Below are 18,793 nucleotides of genomic sequence, written 5' to 3' on the forward strand. Positions count from 1 at the left end.
AGTCTGTGGTTTTGGAAGGAGGTCCATGTTTCTATTTTCCGGGCCATAACACAAATTAAGATAAAGGTCTTAGTAATAATGTTGACTGGTCACCGTTTCTGTCAAATTGAAAATATCTGTACTATCGAGTAGATCAGAGTAGATGCTAGCAAGAAACATTTTACCCTGATGTTGAGACAACCTTCAGCCATCAGATGAATAACTTTGGATTCCAGTTTTGTTACTGTTTTTGAGAAATTGTCTTCTAACTCAGTTGGGATTAAGCAGTACATAAAAGGGTAGAAAACTGAATAAATAAAGTGGTGAGAAGACAAATGTTGTGACTTTGTTCTTGCTGTCTTTGCAAGAATATGTTTGGGAGAAAGTCCCTGATCACACATCACTTCCCTTGAATTAGACAGTGCTTCAAGATAATTGGTTCAGATGTCTACATTTCATTGAAGACCATATTTAAGATCAAGAAAACATAACACAGTTTAATTTCTTGAATACATAATACCTACATGAATGAATAATCTGCTACATAATAGATTGGTTTTTACCACCGACAGTTTTACTGTGTTAGCAGTTAAATGTGTGGGTCCGGATTGACCTTGTATAGTGTGTTTATATCCCTAAAAGAGTTCAGTTGTACAAAGTATAATGTAGAGTAACAAATACATTTTTAGATATTTGAAATCATAAAAGATTACATGGATAATCTAATGTGGATGAATTAGTCAATAGCGCTATTTGCAAAAGTTTGTCCTTTATGCCAAAGAAATACTCTGCTAAATACCTGGAAGTACATCATACTCTTTCATTATGAGCAAGTGTGCATCAGTCATGGTTTCTCTTTAGTCTTTTCTAGCTCTAGTGAATCTTCTATCATCGTTTCCAGCTGTCTGTGAACTGATAGGCAAACAGGATCTGCCAAATAGGACTGAATACTCGCTCCGTGAAGTACCAACTGGCATCATTGTAAGTATACATTTTTTTAAATGTACCATTTTTTTAAATATAGGATGTATGACTGGACTAGCAGGGGTGTAGCTGCCCATGAAGGATTTGTGAAGGGTGTTCACTGTGGAAAATAGGAAACATATTAACTATATTTTGTGGTGATTTCTGTAGTATAAAGAAAAGCGATATTGAATGGGGCTGATACAGAACTTCATTTGCTCTCCTTTCTCACATTTATGAAGAATGAGATAATGACAGAAACGTTACCGCAAATAACAAGTTCCTACTTGGGATTCAGTACTAGCCCAAACAGTTCTTCCACACTCAAGTAAATAGGAAACTATAAGCGTAGGAACTTTGCTTGAGTTTTGGCCAGGAAGTCAGCATTGTGGTTGAATAGGACTGGATGTCATGAATTTAAATAACTCAATTTCTGATAACTCGTCAGATTTCTTTGAACTTTAATATAACAAGCGTCATACCTCTTCTGTTAAGTTCACTTGAGATGTAGCAGCAATACAGAGGATACCTTTGTGGAGCTCAAGGACATGCCCAGGAGCATTGGTGGGGACAATTTGTTCATCTCCTACCCACAAAGGTCAGGATCTTTTGGGGCTCATCCGTCGAATTTTGCAAGGGATAGGCCAGCACCAACAGTGTCTGAAATCGTTTTGCAAATGTTTTCAAGTTCGGAGCCACCAACCCTATGCTAGAAGTGCTTGGAAATTGCTTAACAGAATTTAGATACGTATTTCTCTTGTAATATGTGTCTCAAAAGTCAAGGAGCTGGATCACAAAACATTTTATGTCTTTCAAATGAGGAGCTTTTCGCTGTGTGCAGGTGAAACCTCTTGAGGCCCATACCAAAAGCGTGCATTGGGGTTTAGAGCTCCCTTGCCCCTTATTGCTTACTATTGGTTTGCTTTATTGGCACTCTCCTTTGCTTGCTCCTTATTTACAGGCTTGCCTTCATCTTCTTGTGTTTGCCTCTCAGCTGGAGAATAACCTCTTTACCATCCTTTTAACTGGCTGATTTATGTCCTTCACTGCTCACATCTAGATAACTATTTTTTTTATTTTCCTTTCAGCACTCCATGAAAGTTCATGTGTTTTCTAGCTCTCTTCCTCATGTGCTGATTCCCTCCCCCAAAAGGGTGCTCTGGTTATTTCCTCATCCCTCCCGCAACTCATCCATTGCTTCCCCTTCAAGCGCCTCCGTCTCTTCCTCAACCCCCCCCACCCCACTTCTCCCTGTTGCTTCCCGAACCTCTTACGGTCCATAACACTTTTTTAAAAATATTATTTGGATGGCCCAGCATCTGCTATTTGCTGCCCTTCTGCTCTGTGAACAAAAAGTTATTTTGTGCTTCTAAAGTTGTATTTTTTATTTACTGATTGAATAACGACCGCCATCATGTATCGATGATAAAACAATGAGAGACAATAGTTATAAGGAGGGATTCAACTGCCAACAGCAGCCGTCATCAAGTCTTTTGTTCTCCTTTTTTTGTTTTTAATATTTTAGTATTGGCAAAAAAGCATTTTATTATCAATGCTGCACACCTTTGGCAAAAAGCATTGGGAAAGCCAATAGATCACAAAGGTAAGACCTATTGACTGTGCCAATACTTGTTGGTCACTGTGACCTGACTAGTGAATATCCCAGTGCTGTGTACAAACACCATTTAAGACTGTAGACTGAAAGAAAATTTGTGATAGTGATGGAAATATGTGACAAGAATCTTTATGCTTATTTAAGACATCGAACTGTAGGTTACAATCTGAATGAGACTATTTATTAGTTATGGATTCCTTACCTTAGAATTTCCCCCAGGCGTCAGACTGGATTCGGAGAATTTTTATTCAGTAGTACCCCTGAGCGTCGTTAGGTGGCGTCGGTCGATTCTGCGTTCGTCGTTGGTGTCGTGATCGCCGCAATTATGTTGCGGTATCTACTTGTGACGCCGCCCCTGCGCGCCGATGTGAGTTCTTTATTTTTTCGCGCCAGCGTCTGATCATGACCCTGTATGGTAGATTTATCAAACCAAGCTGAGATTTCTTCATAAAAACAGCAATGTATACATTCTCATACTAAGTAAAAAGTACACATGAATCCTTACACCCTAGAAATTATTTTATCCTTAGGGACTTATTTCCAGGTTGCCAAATACAAAGACGCTATATGTAACAAAAAGGTCTTGTGAATACAGTTTGGTTTCATTATAATTCAGTCTTTTACAAAGTTTAACATAAAGATTGTTTAAAGTAAAAAATGTTCCTATATTTTTGTTTTTATGAAGAAATCTCAGCTTGGTTTGATAAGTTGATAAATCTACCATACAGGGTCATGATAAGAGAAATGAAGGAATGCCTTTCTCAGAATTAGAAAAGAATAAAGACGTATACATACAAGGATGATTAATAGTAACAATTTATGACAAATTTTGAAATATACTTGGCCATTACAAGTATTTTGAAGGGCGAAAATAGGATATCTTTAATCGCCAGATCTGTATATTAGAAGTGGTATACTGTGTATTTAAGGGGACATATTGCCAGGTTGCTCAATAAAGAAATAGTTAAGAGAACAAAGGAATATTTCTATAAGTTGTGTTTATAGTAGAGTTTTTTTAATATATTTTATTCAGATTCTTTTAAATTTGAAATTATTGTCCTGAAGAAGGTGACGATCTACTCTAACACCGAACCGCCGCATCGACAGTCTTTTTTTATTATGTATAATGTATGTTTTTAACAAAAAGTGATGATTAATTGTTTTTTTTAAATATGTTTTGTTAAAGCACCATGATTTGTATAAAACAATCTGTAGATAAATAAGATAGAACATTAGAACATTCCTTTGTATTGGAATTATCCTTCAAACGGTGGTACATATTGTATGAACAAATATGTATATTTGGCAACCTGGTAAAATTAGACTTTGTAGAATTTGATTTCACAACTTCCTCTTACTAAGTGTCCATCTCCAACTGGATGAAAATTGGGTTTGAGGATAGCGATCCTCTCCCCCTAGAATAAGAGGAAAAGGGAACTTTGTTTTTTGTTCAAGTATCTATACCCATCCCTTCTCCTAAATAAGGGTACCTCCCATAATACCTTTTGATAATATTCTGTACCAAATCATCAGTGCAAGTGCACCATACATATAGCGTTACCAACAAGGTGCAGATTGGAGCCCCACTCCGGGATTCTAACCATAGAAATTGCCCAACGTTGCAGCTGCCCGCAATTGCGGCGCAGCTGTGTCCAATGTGAGCCCCTCTCTGGGACTCTCACGCAAAGTTGCCCCTTCGTTGCAGCTGCCCGCCTCTGCGGCGCCGCTGGGATGAGCCCAAGCAGCAATGACCAAGTTGGAGGCCCCCTCCGGCACTCTAACCATAGAAATCGCCCAACGTTGCAGCTGCCTGCTTCTGCGGTGCAGCTGGGTAAAACCAACAAGTACTGGCTCGTTCCGGGACTCTGGAATTAAAAATAAATGCCCCAAATGTTGCCGCGGCCCGCAACTGTGGCACTGCTGTGCAACCCACAAAGAAGACTGGCACCACTGATCGCACTGGAGCCCCACTCCGGGGATCTAAGAACAGATTCTGCCCCCAACGTAGGAGCGACCCACTGTCCTGCGGGGCCGCTATGGTAAACAGGCACCGGTCAAGGGCCTCGCTCTTGCTCCCCAGGCCAGCCCCACTCACCGGCAGTCCTGTGTCTCCTTCGTCGTCGGCTTCCCACTCCTGTTCCTCAACACCACGGGGCTCTCCCAGACTTATGGGAGCCCCACTCGGCCGCACGCAGTCTTCCGGTCTCAGTGGCCAGCCCTGCCCCCAGTCAGGCAGACTTGCCTGGCTTCCGGTCGGGCCGGCGGCTTTTCCTTTCCTCGTCTCGGGCCGCAGCGGTGATTTTTGGCGGTGAAGTGCGGGGTGGGCTCCCGCCGGAAAACACAAACGTGGGGTAGGCTCCCGCTCCTACAGCGGCAAACGTGGGGTGGGCACCTGCTCCTTTTCTTTAAAAAGGCAGAAAACGCAGGGTGAGCACCCGCTGACCAAAAATAAATGGAAATGCAGGGTGGGCACCCGTGGGTCAAAAATGTGCGTAAATGTGGGGTGGTCACCCGTGAAACGGCACAAATGCGGGGTGGGCCCCCGTTGATTTCAGGAGCGCAGGGAGGAATCCCACACGCCGGGGAATCCCTTGCAGCCTCGGCGCTGCAGGCGCCAGCTCCTCAACTCCTGGGAAATAAAGACAAAGCGCTCACGGGGCGCTAGAAAGCAGGCAGAGCTGGAATAAAGTTATAGCGCTCACAAGGTGCTGGGTTCCACGATGAAGTGGCAAGGTTGGGCAAGGTCAGCAAACCAGGGGACAGCACACTAAGCAGAACATCAATTCCTAAGAACAGTCAGGCACAACATAGAGGCAATCCTTCCAGTGCAGCAGCCTTTACTCCTGCAGAGTCTCTTCCTGGGTCCAGCAGAAGGTAGAGGGGCAAGTTGGGCACAGGGGCCAGCACGCAGGGTCCCGCTGTGGTTCCTCCTGACAGTGTCCCCTCCAAGTCAGCGCAAGCACAACACCCTCATGGGGTCACAGCCCTAGTATTTATACACCCTTCTGCCCTGCTACTAGAAAGGGGCAGAAGCTTCTGGAAGGGTCTTCGGGGAAACCAGTCCCAATTGGTCTTGGGGGAGTGTAGAGCACTTTATTTACCAGGCTTCCCTCCTCCCTTTGTGAGCTGGGGCTTGGTAATCAGACACACCACAGGGGGCGGAGCCAGCATTGTAGAGGGCAGGCTTAGTCCCATTCAGGGACAGGAGACTTCTCCTCCCACTACTCCAATTGCAGATCTCCTATTCAGCCTGACAGTGACTCACCCCGCCCTCCCTGGATCCACCCACACCTCACCAGCCCCGGTCGCTTCTAGAACCAGACATGCAATACACATCAGGCAGGCAGGCACACAGCACACAGAAATGTCAGCTTCTAAAAGTGGCATTCCTAAAATAGTGAAAATAAATCTGAGCACACCATTGCGCAGCATTTATTATTTCCATTCCACACATACCAAACACAACATACTTATTTTGTTCCATTTAGGAGTTATCCCATAAGGTTCCCAATGTTAGCCTATGGAGGGCAGAGAGCACACTCACTTTTCACTGCTGAACAATGCTAAGGTGCCCAGAGTCCCAAAACCACCAACTCCCTGTTAGAAAAAAAACTAGAAGGAAGGCAAAAGGTTTAGGGATGACCCTGCAAAAAGGGCCAAGTCCAACATAGGACAACACCGCCACCATGTGGTATTGCAACAAACCGGGCGGGGTGGGGTCGTGGACCCTGTGTCAGGAGGCACTTAGTTTCTGGAAGTGGCTGGAACATCGGGGCATGTCCTTGGTAGTTCTACACCTGGCGGGTTCTCTGAACGCCAGGGTGGTCTAACTCAGCTGCTGGTGCATGATGGATCACAAATGGCGTCTTCACTCGAAGGTAGTGCAAGGTCTCTTTCAGCATTGGGGAGAGCCTTAGTTAGATCTGTTCGACACCGAAGAGAACGCACAATGTCAGCAGTTCTGCTCGTTGGAATTTCCAAGGCGGCACTCGCTAAGCAACGCTTTTCGTCACGAGTGGAGTTGCGGTCTTCTATATGCCTTTCCGCCTACACCACTTCCTCCCAGAGTGCTGAAGAACATCAAGCGTAACCAGGCCCAAGTCATTCTTGTGGCTCCGGGCTGGGCCCAAAGAGTCTGGTATCCTGAGCTCTTGAACATGGCCATCGATCCTCCGATCAGAGTGCCCCTTCGGGAGGATCTTCTGTCGCAGCAATAGGGGATGCCCAGCCGCCGCCTCCTTGCGTGGAGATTGAGCGGCGACAGTTGACAGCTTTCGACCTCCCTCCTGTGTGTAACATTATCTTGGCAGCCAGGTGTCCCTCCACCAAAATGGTATACGCCTGTAGATGGAACAAATTTGTGGCATGGTGCACAGCAGAGGCTGTGGATCCCCTTTCTGCCCCTCTTTCAGAGGTTCTCCTCTTCATTTTTGCCTTGGCCCAGCAGGGCTCTGCTCTGGGCACTCTCAAGGGCCATCTTTCGACCATTTCGGCTTTTCTTCGCCTTCCAAATCAACCTTCTCTTTTCAAGTCCCCTATTGTAAATTGCTTCCTTAAGGGCATTACTCACCTGTTTCCTCCTATTCCTTTCGTAATGCCCCACTGGGACTTGAATCTGAAAGAGACACGTTAGTGATAGATTCCTTACCTTAGAATATCCCCAGGCGTCAGACTGGATCTGGAAAGTTTTCGTCAGTAGTACCCCTGCACGTCGGTATGCGTCGTCATACGGCTCCGCGTACGTCGTTGGTGTCGTAGCCGCCGAGATGACACTTACCTTATGTGCACTCCTTTCGAGCCACTACATAACTGTCCTCTCAGACTTTTGACACTCAACACTGCCTTTTTGGTTGCCATCACCTCTGCTTGCAGGGCGAGTGAGCTTCAGGCTCTTTCTTCCAAACCTCCTTTCCTGGCGGTTCATCCGAACAAGGTTGTCCTTCGCACTAGGCCTTCCTTTCTTCTCAAAGTGGTTACCTCTTTCCACATAGGAAAGACCATCACTTTGCCCACCTTCTTCCCGCCCCTGCATCCTTCTTAAGAGGAGGAGAGGCTCCACCGTATGGACACAAAATGTGCGCTTTCCTTTCATCTGGATCGCACAAAACAATTCCGGGTGGATGATCAGCTCTTTGTTAGCTATGTGAGCACCAAGAAAGGTCGGGCCGTGAAAAAATGCACAATCTCTCGATGGGTCATTCTTTGCATTAAAATTTGCTATTCCTTGGCAAAAAAAGAGCCCCTGGTAGGGTTGCGCGCCCATTCCACCAGGGTGATGGCGGCCACTACTGCTTTGGGACATGGAGTCCCCCTTCATGACATCTGCCAGGCATCCACGTGGGCTACATTGCACACATTCACTAAACATTACTGCCTGGACAGCCAAGTCCGGAGAGACTGCTTCTTTGGCTGTTCAGTTCTTCAGGACATTCTGGTGCGCACTTAGTTCGCAGACCCACTTCCGGGGTTGGTATTGCTGGGGTATCTATTCTAAAGTAAGAAATCCATACCTAATAGTCTCTTTCAGATGAACAAGTTACTTACCTTCGGTAACAATATATCTGTAGGAGACCTATATTAGTTATGGATTCCTTACCGCCTCACCCATCCTCGCCATTCTGCAAACTGACTTCTAGGGTAAGGGACTCCCTTTCAGGGCCCTAATTTTGTGCACCAGTGGTCAGTCTCTTGCATGGCTCTGCGCTTCTGACGTGGAATGTCATGTAAAGAACTGACGTCAGTGCGCAGGGGCGGTGTATAACTAGATACCGCGGCAGCATTCTGGCGACCATTACGCCAACAACGAACGCGGAGTCGACTGACACCACCTACCGACGCACATGTGTACTGTGGAAGAAAAGTTCTCTGGTTCCAGTCTGAGGCCTAGGGGTAATTCTAAGGTAAGGAATCCATACCTAATATATGTCTCTTACAGATATATTGTTACCGAAGGTAAGTAACTTGTTCTTCAGTGACAACCCCACCATAGCTAATTTTTTAGAACACACCACAGTAAAACAAGATAAACACAACACACAAAAAATGCAGAAACAAAAGCATGCAAGACAAGTAAAAGTAGAGCGCCAATCAAATGCTACACAAGAAAAAAACACATTACCAGAACAATAACCGCAACAAAATAACACAATTGCACAATATAAAAGCTTAGCCACACAACCACAAACAGTTACAACACAGTATTAACACAGCCTCACAGCACAGTGATATAAAAACAAAAGGCATTCCAATACAGTTGAATAACACAATTCCAAAAATCAGTTGTTTTGTGTTATTTTGTTTATAGTTATTGTGTTGTGGTTGTGTTTTTGTGTTGTGCATTGGAATTGTAATGTATTGCTGTTTTGTTGCATTATGGTGCTTTGTACATTGCTGTGCTGTGTGATATTAGCAGGATTTTGTGTTGCTGTTTTGTATTGCTTTGCTATTGTGTCGCATTGTACTGTGATTGGGTTTTTGTGTAATATTGTTCCATTTTGTTATTGTTTGTTTGGGTTGTGTTTTGTATTGTCTTTTTGTCAAGTATTGTGTTCTTGTTATACTTGTTTTGTGTTGTATTCCGTTTATCTGATAGACTATTAGTTGTAGATTCTTTACCTTAGAATTCCATCCAGCAGTACCCCTGTGTGTTGGTAGGTGGTGTCGTTCGGCTCTGCGTCAGTCGTCGGTGTCGTGGGCGCCGGTATGACGACGCAGGACCTAAATAGACACCGTCCATGCGCGCTTATGTCAGTTCTTTCTTTTATTTCACCAGCCTAAGCACTGATCTGGAGAGAATGATCCCATAGCCGTATTTTGGCTAGCTTGTTTCTACTTTTGTCAACTTATTTTTCGAGTCTTGGAATCCTGGTACGTCAAGGATGTCCCAGCGTAGGACAGGCTTCAAGCCCTGTGGCTCCTGCCATCGTATGGTGTCCGTCACAAATCCGCCCCTCTGATGCCTGGAGCGTGACCGCGACCCAAAGTCATGCTCCGAGTGCCAGCCCATGAATACAAAGGCTTTGCAGAGGCAGATCCCTCTCCCTTCCCCAACAAGATTTAACAGTGGTGACAGATGTGTCGCTCCTGGGATGGGACGGCCACCTGGTAAAGGCAGAGATCAGAGGCATCTGGTCTGCGGTAGAGTCTGGTCTCTATCAGTCTTCTGGAGATCCGGGTGATCAGACTTGCCCTGAAGGCATTCCTTCCCTCTCTCAAAGGGAAAGTGGTGCAGGTGTTCACGGACAACACCGCCATGTGGTACTGCAACTAACTGGGCGGGTGGGGTCGTGGACCCTTTGTCAGGAGGCTCTCTGTGTCAGGAGGCTCTCCGTCTCTGGACATGGCTGGAACATCAGGGCATAACCCTGGTGGTTCAACACTTGGCGGGTTCTCTGAACGCCTGAGCAGACGAACTCAGCCATCAGTGCCAGGTCGATCACGAATGGTGTCTCCATCTGGATGTGGTGCATTGTCTCTTTCAGCAGTGGGGAGAGCGTTGGTTAGATCTGTTCGCCTCAGCAGTATTGCGCATTGGAGTTTCCAAGGCGGCGCTCACCTGGCGATGCTTTTCATTGCGATTGGAGCTTCGGCCTTCTGTACGCCTTTCCACCTATACTACTTCTGCCAAGAGTGCTCTGGAAGCTCAAGCACAACCAGACTCTTGTCATTCTTGTGGTTCCGGATTGGGCACGAAGTCTAGTATTCGGACCTTCTGAGCATGGCCATCGATCCTCCAATCAGACTGCCCCTTCAGGATTATCTTGTCGCAGCAGCATGGAATGGTTCTTCACCTGAACCTGTCCAGCCTCCACCTCCTTGCGTGGAGATTGAGCGTCGACAGTTGACAGCTTTCGACCTTCCTTCCAAAGTCTGTGATGTCATCTTTGCAGCCAGGCGTCCCTCCACTAAATCGGTATACGCCTGTAGATGGAACACATTTGTGGCATGGTGCACAGCAAAAGCCATTGATCCCCTTTCTGCCCCTCTTTCAGAGGTCGTCTTGTAATACTTTCTTTGGCCTAGCAGGATGCTGCCTTGAGCACCGTTAAGGGTTATTTTGCAGCTATCTCTGCCTTTCTGAGAATTCCAGATCAGCCTTCCTTATTGAAGTCTCCCATTGTAAATAGGTTCCTTAAGGGCCTTACTCATTTGTTTCCTCCTTCCCCTTTCATAATCCCCCAGTGGAATTTAAATTTGGTTTTAACTTTTCTCATGTGTGCTCCCTTTGAGCCTCTTCATAATTGGCCTCCCAGGCATCAGACTCTTAAAACTGCTATTCTTAATGCCATCACCTCTGCTCGCAGAGTAATCGAGCTTCAGGCTCTGCTTCCAAGCCTCCTTATCTGTCTGTCTATCTGGATAAAGTGGTGCTTCGAACGAAACCTTTGTTCCTCACTAAAGTGGTTGTGCCCTTTCATGTGGGACAATCCATCAGTCCGCCCCCCTTTTTACCCACCCCTGCATCCCTACAAGGAAGAGGAGAGACTCAACCACCTGGACTCAAAACATGTGCTGTCTTTTTATCTTGATCATACCAAAGACTTCTGGGTGGATGATCAAATCTTCATTGACTATGTGGGCGCCAAAAAAGGTTCGTCTGTGCAAAAACCGTCCATCTCTTGATGGGTTGTTCTCTGCATTAAAATATGCTTCGCATTGGTGAAGAAGGAACCTCGTGTGGGGTTGCGTGCTCACTCCACTAGAGCAACAGCGGCAACAACTGCGTTAGCACGTGGAGTCCTAGTCTTTTAAATCTGTCAGGCAGCGATGTGGGCATCCCTGCACATATTTAGCAGACACGACTGCCTGGACAGCCAAGTCCAGAGGGATGGGTACTTTGCCTGCTTGGTCCCCCAGGACTTTCTGTTATCTTGGTTCGCAGACCCTCCTCCGGGGTTGATATTGATGGGGTATCTAGTCTAAGGTAAGGAATCTACAACTAATGGTCTGTATCAGATGAACAAGTCAATTACCTTCAGTAATGGTGTATCTTTTAGAGACATATATTAGTTGTAGATCCTTACTGCCCCGCCCATCCTCCCCTGTCTGTGAACTGATTTCTAAGGATAAGGACTCCCTTGAAGGGCCCTAGTTTTGACTCACCAGTGGTCAATGTCTTTCATGACTCTACGCGTCTGGTGTGGAAAGTCGTGTTAAGAACTGACATCAGTGCGCATGGGCGGCGTTTATATAGATCTCGCAATGTCATCTTGGCACCCACGACTCTGTTGCCGGATGCGGAGCTGGCTGACGCCACCTACCAACACACAGGGGTACTACTGTTGAAAAATCCCCGGATCCAGACTAACCCCTGGGGGAAATTCTAAGGTAAGAAATCTACAACTAATATATATCTCTACCTCATACATCGTTACCGGAGGTAAGTAACTTGTTCTTCACGTGTTTTGTTGGTGGCGTTTTCTGTTGATTTTGGAGCTTTTGTTTTATTTCAGTGTTTCATTCTTGTGTTAAACTGTGGGTGTATTGTCATTCTGTAATGCGTTATATTACCTTTGTTGTAATTTCCTTGTTGTCCTTTTTCAATTCGAATGCGTTATTTACTTCCCTTATGGAAACAAATGCTGCTACTTCTTCAACCTAAAGCAGCACATTCTATGAAAGCTTCAAAGAAAAACAACCATTTATCTCCACCAAAGATAATATGCCACTGCTGCAGCTCAACCGCAATATATGATTAGGCTTCAGCCGAAAACTGAGTGACAAACTATGCCTTAGTGTAGTAATTCACAATCTCACTTTACGTGATCTTGCCCATCGCTCTTGGTGATAAATAATTTTTCTACCAAAAATGCCAACAAATGTTTCCATCTTCTTCTCTGTTTGTACCTGTCTCATGTTCTCCAACTCTGCCATTAAAAGTGAAAGACAAATTCAACTTCCTGAGCTTCGGATTTAGTTACTGCATCATTCAAAGAGAAGAGATGCGGCTGGTAAAAGAGCTCTCTCTAGGGAGGGGATTGTCTTCTGTGGTACTCAGGAGTCTGATGGAACCAGTCCTAATGTCCTGTACTGTGAAACAACCACTTAATCATCTAGTGTCTACAGTAGGCATGAGGGCCTTAACTCCAGCTCCAGTGGGTGGATGGCAGGAGTCGCGCATAAGCGTATATTACCTTTAAAACACTGCAGTTTAACTTTGGGATTTCAGACTGTTCCCTCCAGAGCACAACATATAACAACCTTTGTAGTAGGCCTTGCACTGTAATGTCAAATATCCACACTGTCTAAATGATTTATCCAGCTAAGGTTACTAGAATAGGAAAGGGCGACTTAAAGTGTTTAATTTGAAAAGAAAAAGAATCATGAGTGCCGTCGGGAGGCCACTTCAGCTTGCACCACGCATTGCCCAGGCAAATGCTGCCAATGGCAGTACCGACACAATTTTTAATTATCACACTCCTACAAGTTTGACTCAGGCCTCCAAAGCTATAAGAATGGCTTGGGTGGCAGTCGATAGACATTTTTAATGTGTAGTTAATTAATAAACAATGTTGTGCTCATCTTGTTGCAAGACCACGTGTTGACAATTAAGTGCCAGTGCCGAGCACCGGAAACCACCGGCTCAAATGTAGCAGTGTGCGGCTAACATATATAACTGCAATGTCAAAAACATTGTAGTTTTTTCACAAAAATTATTTAAAGGGCGCACTTTCCCTGTTTGATCCCGGTGCACCTTAAAACAGGTGCGCCGGGCGCAAACATGGAAAGTGTGTCCTATTACATGCAATGCGCTGCGAACACGGGCTGCCCTGGGGCAGCACATTCCTGTGAAAAACGGCTGCTTTGAAGCCGCTTTGTGTTTTCACTGTGCAGGCGGTACCCGCTTGTACTTTCAAAGGAGATGTCTGTGGGGGTCCATGGGACCCCCTCCCCCCCCCCCCCGCCCCCCTCCCCGGCCAGAGGGCTGCCATCAGTGCCCAGCTTCTTTGCCTCTGTGCCCGCGTCTGTAATATGGCGTGGGCGCAGAGGCAAAGGGGATTCACTCATTTGCATGAGGCATGCCCCCATGCAAATGATGGAACGCCCCATACAGATAGCACTGGCGCGTTATGTGCGCCAGCGCTATTGGTATTACAGAAGGGGACGCACAAGCGTGTAATACCTGTAATACCCTGTCTGTAATACCAAAGTGCCCCGGGGGCGCTCAAAGTGGGTGCAAACGTCTGTTGCACCCCCTTGGCACTCTCTGTAAAACCGCCCCAGGATTTTCTATTTGCCCACTTTTATTGTTAAACACTGAGTTACATAATAGTCCTAAATAAACCCTCATTTCCTCTGCAGACCGACTGTAGGAAATATAAGCCATAAGTACTAGGTCTTCTGCTTATAACATACAAAGTAAATGAGCCCCGCTCATTTTAGGAGAAAAGAACGCGCCTTCCTCAGTTGCTAGTGAAGCTCAGCCAAAAAAGAACAAAGTGGTGCAGGCGCCAAAACCCATATCTGTCGCAGGCACTTATTGATGGGAACACTTCTTAATATGCGGCCCGTTGGGCTGCCTCAAGTTCATCTTGGTCACTAATTGCAATCGTGAAGTGCGCACAAGACTGGCCGCAGCCACTGCAGAATGTTCTGTGCAGCCACTTTATCCTCACAGATGCTGTGCCCAGCATCGAAAGCTGCGCGGAAGTCGACAAAACAACAACTCATCTTCCCATTTAGTTGTGTCCGTTTCAGAGCCAAAGCCCGTGGAGCAGACCAGTTGGCATCGTTGGATTGACCCTCCCTCAATCCACCCTGCTGCACAGGACTGAGATCGATCCAGTCTATCAGATGTTGTAATATGATTTTTGAATATATTTCAGCAATAATAACTTTTAAACTAATGAATCAATTTTGATGGGAGTCTAGCATCGTGTATTTTAAAGATCGGTGTAACAGCTGAATCCTTCCAAAAGTACGAAGCTGTTTTGAAAACCGCAGCAAGAACTGCCTGGCCCACCATTCTGCGTTTGTTTCTACCGCCATGACCGGACCTGCTGCTCGACTTAATTAGTTTGAAATATGAGCTACTTTTGAATAGTAAATATATTAAATGGTAGTCTGTTCTATACCTCTCAGACGGATACTCTGATACCTAATACATCTCGTCGTTGTGTCATACTTGTGCAACAGTTAAACATGAAATACAAGATGACACTGACGTGTACAACGCCGAGCTTTCCAGAAAAATGAGTACTTGTATGGTGCTGGCAGCCTTGTGCGAGGCATACATGCGTAAACTTAGTCCCAAACCTGCCATTTCATACTGTAGATTGTCATGATGTGTAAACCAACATAGTTTACCTCACAGCAGTCAATAGCCATTATTACGGTATTGTGAATTGATAATGTTGTGCTCATCTTTAAATTAGACAAGTAATGATTGGGGGTTGTAGTGTGTTGTGGCTTGGCGCGGTTGATGTGGGGTCTAATGTTCTGTATCTTTTCACTGAAGAAGAAGTTGATAGCATTTCACTTGTCTGCTGAATTTCGGACATGTTGGGTAGATTCATCTGCGAGAGGGTTGACTCTGCAGGACTCTCTTGGTTTACTTTATCTTGTCTACTCCAATGGTCCACTGAAGGTCACTCCATGCACCACAGTATGGGGTGGTTTTCAGTAGATAGTTGTAGAAGAGGTAAGGGCCAGGTGGAGGATGTAATATTTGATGTGGGTTGATTCAGTGACAGGCTCTTCTGTGCCGAGAGTACGTATGAGGTCAGGGAAAGTATTTCTCATTCTCTTTGTGGCTGTACTACAATACAAGTTGCGGCAAACGTGGTGTTGAATGGCTGTGGACTTATCTATAAAGTCCTTGCTTTGCCTGGGGTGGGTTGTAGTTTAAGTGGAAGGTGGTTGTCTGTGCTGTGGAGAGCATCTGGTGGCATTTGAGCGCTTCATTGATTTTTATGTTGCCGGTTTCCTTGGGGTTCATGGCCAGAAATGTCTGTGGTTGATGTGTCCCCCTGTCTTTATTGTGGAATATGTATTTTATGCCAGAGAGAACAAGCACATCAAGCTTGTGTGGTGGTGTGGATGGTGAGCCATGTTTCTGTCTTGGAATGTGTCAAGGCTATGTTGTGTGATGTGTTCTGTAATGTTGGTGCTTGCGGGACTGCCGAGTGTGCCTTTATAATCATGAGGCAGAGTGGCTTATGTTGTTGGGCTTGGTGGGGGTGTGTGGTTATAACTGCGGTGTGTATGAGGTTGGAGCTGTTTACTGTACCGCACATGGACTGTTTGTTTGTGATGTGTTAGTCTGGGTGTGAATTTGGAGGGGGGAGGGGGTAGCAGTGTGTGTAGGTTTAGACAAACGCTTGCTGACTTACCTTGAACGTGGCTGTTATGGAATAGAATTTGTAGTTGCCCGTGCCGCCGACAGGCTCTTGTCCCTTGTGCCCTTTGGGGTTGTGTGTTGTGGTCTTTATTCGGATAGATAGGGTGTGGGAAGGAGCTTTCAGTGAGAGGCGGGGAAAGGGTTCTGGTGCTCTTTCTCTACTGGGTTGGGAACGAGGCAGACAGTATCGGGGGTAACAATGGGTCCTGTGGCTTCTCCGCATTGTGCATTAACACTTGGCAACGCGTCATTGAGTCTTTTCCGTTCACCATTGATCCCGGTTCTCATAGTCGCCAAACATGCGCTGTTGATTGTCTCATGCCCCCAATGCATGATTATAAATGGGACACTCGTTTGTTAGTGGAGACATTTTCCGAATAGGTTCGTAGCTTTCATTCAGCCTGTGCGACAGAGATGCAGCAATAGGCAGCTTAGATGCATTGTTGATTCCTTAGTAATTAGATAAGTTGCGTTCGTATTGTCGTCTTCATTCTGGTTTCTACCGCTAGAGGGCACTGTAGCACAGCTTAGCGCTAGATTCTTATACAGACACTAAAGCCATTTTGTGAGACTTTGAGTACTGTAAAAGGACATCGTTTTCTAATCGGAAATTGGTACTTCTGGGTATATTTCTTATTAACTTCTTTCAGAATTACGGGTGCATGCGTCCCATGAGGTGTACATATTTATCGGCGTCATCACAGATCCTGGCACAAAATAGGGTGACAATATCGAAGGCATCGTCTGTGTTACAAAGTCATTATTGACTATGCTTTTCGTTCATGCTATTTTAATATGTACAAAACTGGTTTTAAAGTGAAAGTGGCAGTGGAGTTGCAATACTGATCTACAATTTGCCGTTCTGCTATCCGCATCACTGCACTAGAAATACTTTGGTGTCTTTGCAGTTATTTAGATACCATGCCATCTGGTCCGTACTGGAACTGCAAAAAAAAAATATATACTCCGGGAACCTATAAATTAGTGGTAAAGTTGTGGCAAAGGCCAGAGGCCAGGGGTAGAGTTACAAGAGGCGGAGGTTGGAAAACAGAGTCTGACAGTCAATTTATACATAAAATATCTTTTGCAAAGAAATTGGCTACATGGACATATTTGGCATTACCTCTCTTCTATAGTACCTCTGTGCGCCAGCAGGTGGTGCCGTGCGGCTCCACACTGTCCGACTGCCGTTCCACTCAGGAAGTGTTGTGCGGGGCCTATATAGGTGCCACCCCCTCAGGCTGACGTCAGTCGCTTCTTTCCGCGCTTCTAGATGCGTGTCTGGAGCCTCTCTTGTCCCTATAAGGCCGCTTTTTTGCAATTTTCCTACAGATTTTTCAACAGTATACAAGGGATATCACCCCCTAAAATGACCGGTTTTAATCCCTGTAAGGTCTGTCGCAAAAAGATGTCTGTGACATATCCCCATCAGGTTTGCCTGTGTTTTCTGGAGTCAAGCCACGACTCCAATTCCTACAGAGACAGCCTATCAATAAGTCCACAGAAAATGGTCTTTCTCCACAGCCAGTTTGGCACTGCAGTCAATTGACACCCCCTGTTTGATGGGCCTCTATGGGACTCAATGGCGCATGTTCACCCTAGTGTTCCTGAAAACCTGTGCCCTGTTATGTCACAGGCCGTTCAGGATGGTCGTGATGCGGTCAGGTTCACAATTAATCGTGATTTGAATACCACTGACTGTCAGATGGGCTATTGGCACTAGTGTTGCCATTTGTGGTTACGATTGACTGGGTTCTCGGGTGACATCCTGTCCTCCCTGATGCACAGGGCTGGACTGGCCGTTGCGGGAACCAGGCATTTCCCCGGTGGGCCGCCAGTGTTGGGGGCCGGATTTGGGACCCTGAGGGCCGATTTTGTTACAGGGCCGTTTTTGCAGCATAGCTGCAATGTCGGCCGCTGTAATAAAATCGGCCGAACCCGGCCGTGGCAAACCGCTCGGCCGCTCCCCCAACCCCCCAGGGGCCGGCTGACCACTTTGCCAGGGCCTGTTTTGGTTCCCAGTCCGGCCCTGCTGATGGAGGACATGCTGTTCAATGGAACCTACTTGTTCACGAACAAGGCTGATTATGCCCTTGAATTTCTCAAGTGGAGTAGCGCTACTGCTGGCTCTCTGGGCATCTCTACCCGGTCTCACCAGCAACAATTTCAGCACACCTTTCGTAACTTCGGGCAAGGAATTCCTTACAGCCAAACAAGAAAGAAATGCTCCCCTAGGTGAAAAATATCCTATTGCTATTGTGATATATGTTTTGATATTGATTTTTATGATGATGAATGAGATTTATGGAAATGAATAGAAGAACGTATCTTTTTATAATACATATATAATGTATAATTTGTTATTTTCATGTGGTCATTCCACAGTGTTCTTTTAAAAAACGTTTCGATGTAGTGCATGCATGTGGGTTTGAATGTAAGTGGAGAGGATATTTTTTTCACCTAGGGGAGCATTTTTTGTTGTTTGGTTTGCAAACCCTGTCCGTTGGGTAGAGGGATAGCTCTCATTTATTGCTGAAAATTCCTTACCAGCATGTCCCTACCCAGCAGGAAGCTCAGCAGTTTCACAGGAGAGGATGTGGTTACCACCGCCCCTTGGCCAAGGTCAGCGTGCCGCTCAGTTCAATGTCCCCTGCAGCCCCACCTGCCAATCCTCATTAGTGTACCCTTACACGGTCACTGCCACCTGGTGGTGGTAAAACTGAATCCACCAATTCTGTCAGGGTTGGCAGGCATTCACGTTGGACAGGTGGGTGCTGCAGATCGTCCTCAGAAGGTATGCCTTACCCTTCCTTTCTTTTGCGCTGTACCTCCCACCGCCAACCCAGCGACTGACTGAGGACCATCTCTCCATTTTGTGGCAGGAATTGCAAGCTCTT

General features: G+C 45.8%; 1 protein-coding gene across 1 annotated transcript in view; it reads left to right on the top strand.

The window, feature by feature from the left end:
* Positions 1–18,793, top strand: part of TBC1D32 (TBC1 domain family member 32) — an 886,600-nt gene that overhangs the window by 427,452 nt on the left and 440,355 nt on the right. Inside the window, exon 22 of the mRNA XM_085611276.1 lies at positions 841–960. Coding sequence (XP_085467402.1) covers positions 841–960 — 120 coding nt within the window. The remainder of the gene's footprint in view (positions 1–840; positions 961–18,793) is intronic.

This window comes from Triturus cristatus, chromosome 6 (assembly GCF_964204655.1).
Source record: "Triturus cristatus chromosome 6, aTriCri1.1, whole genome shotgun sequence".
Taxonomy (NCBI): domain Eukaryota; kingdom Metazoa; phylum Chordata; class Amphibia; order Caudata; family Salamandridae; genus Triturus; species Triturus cristatus.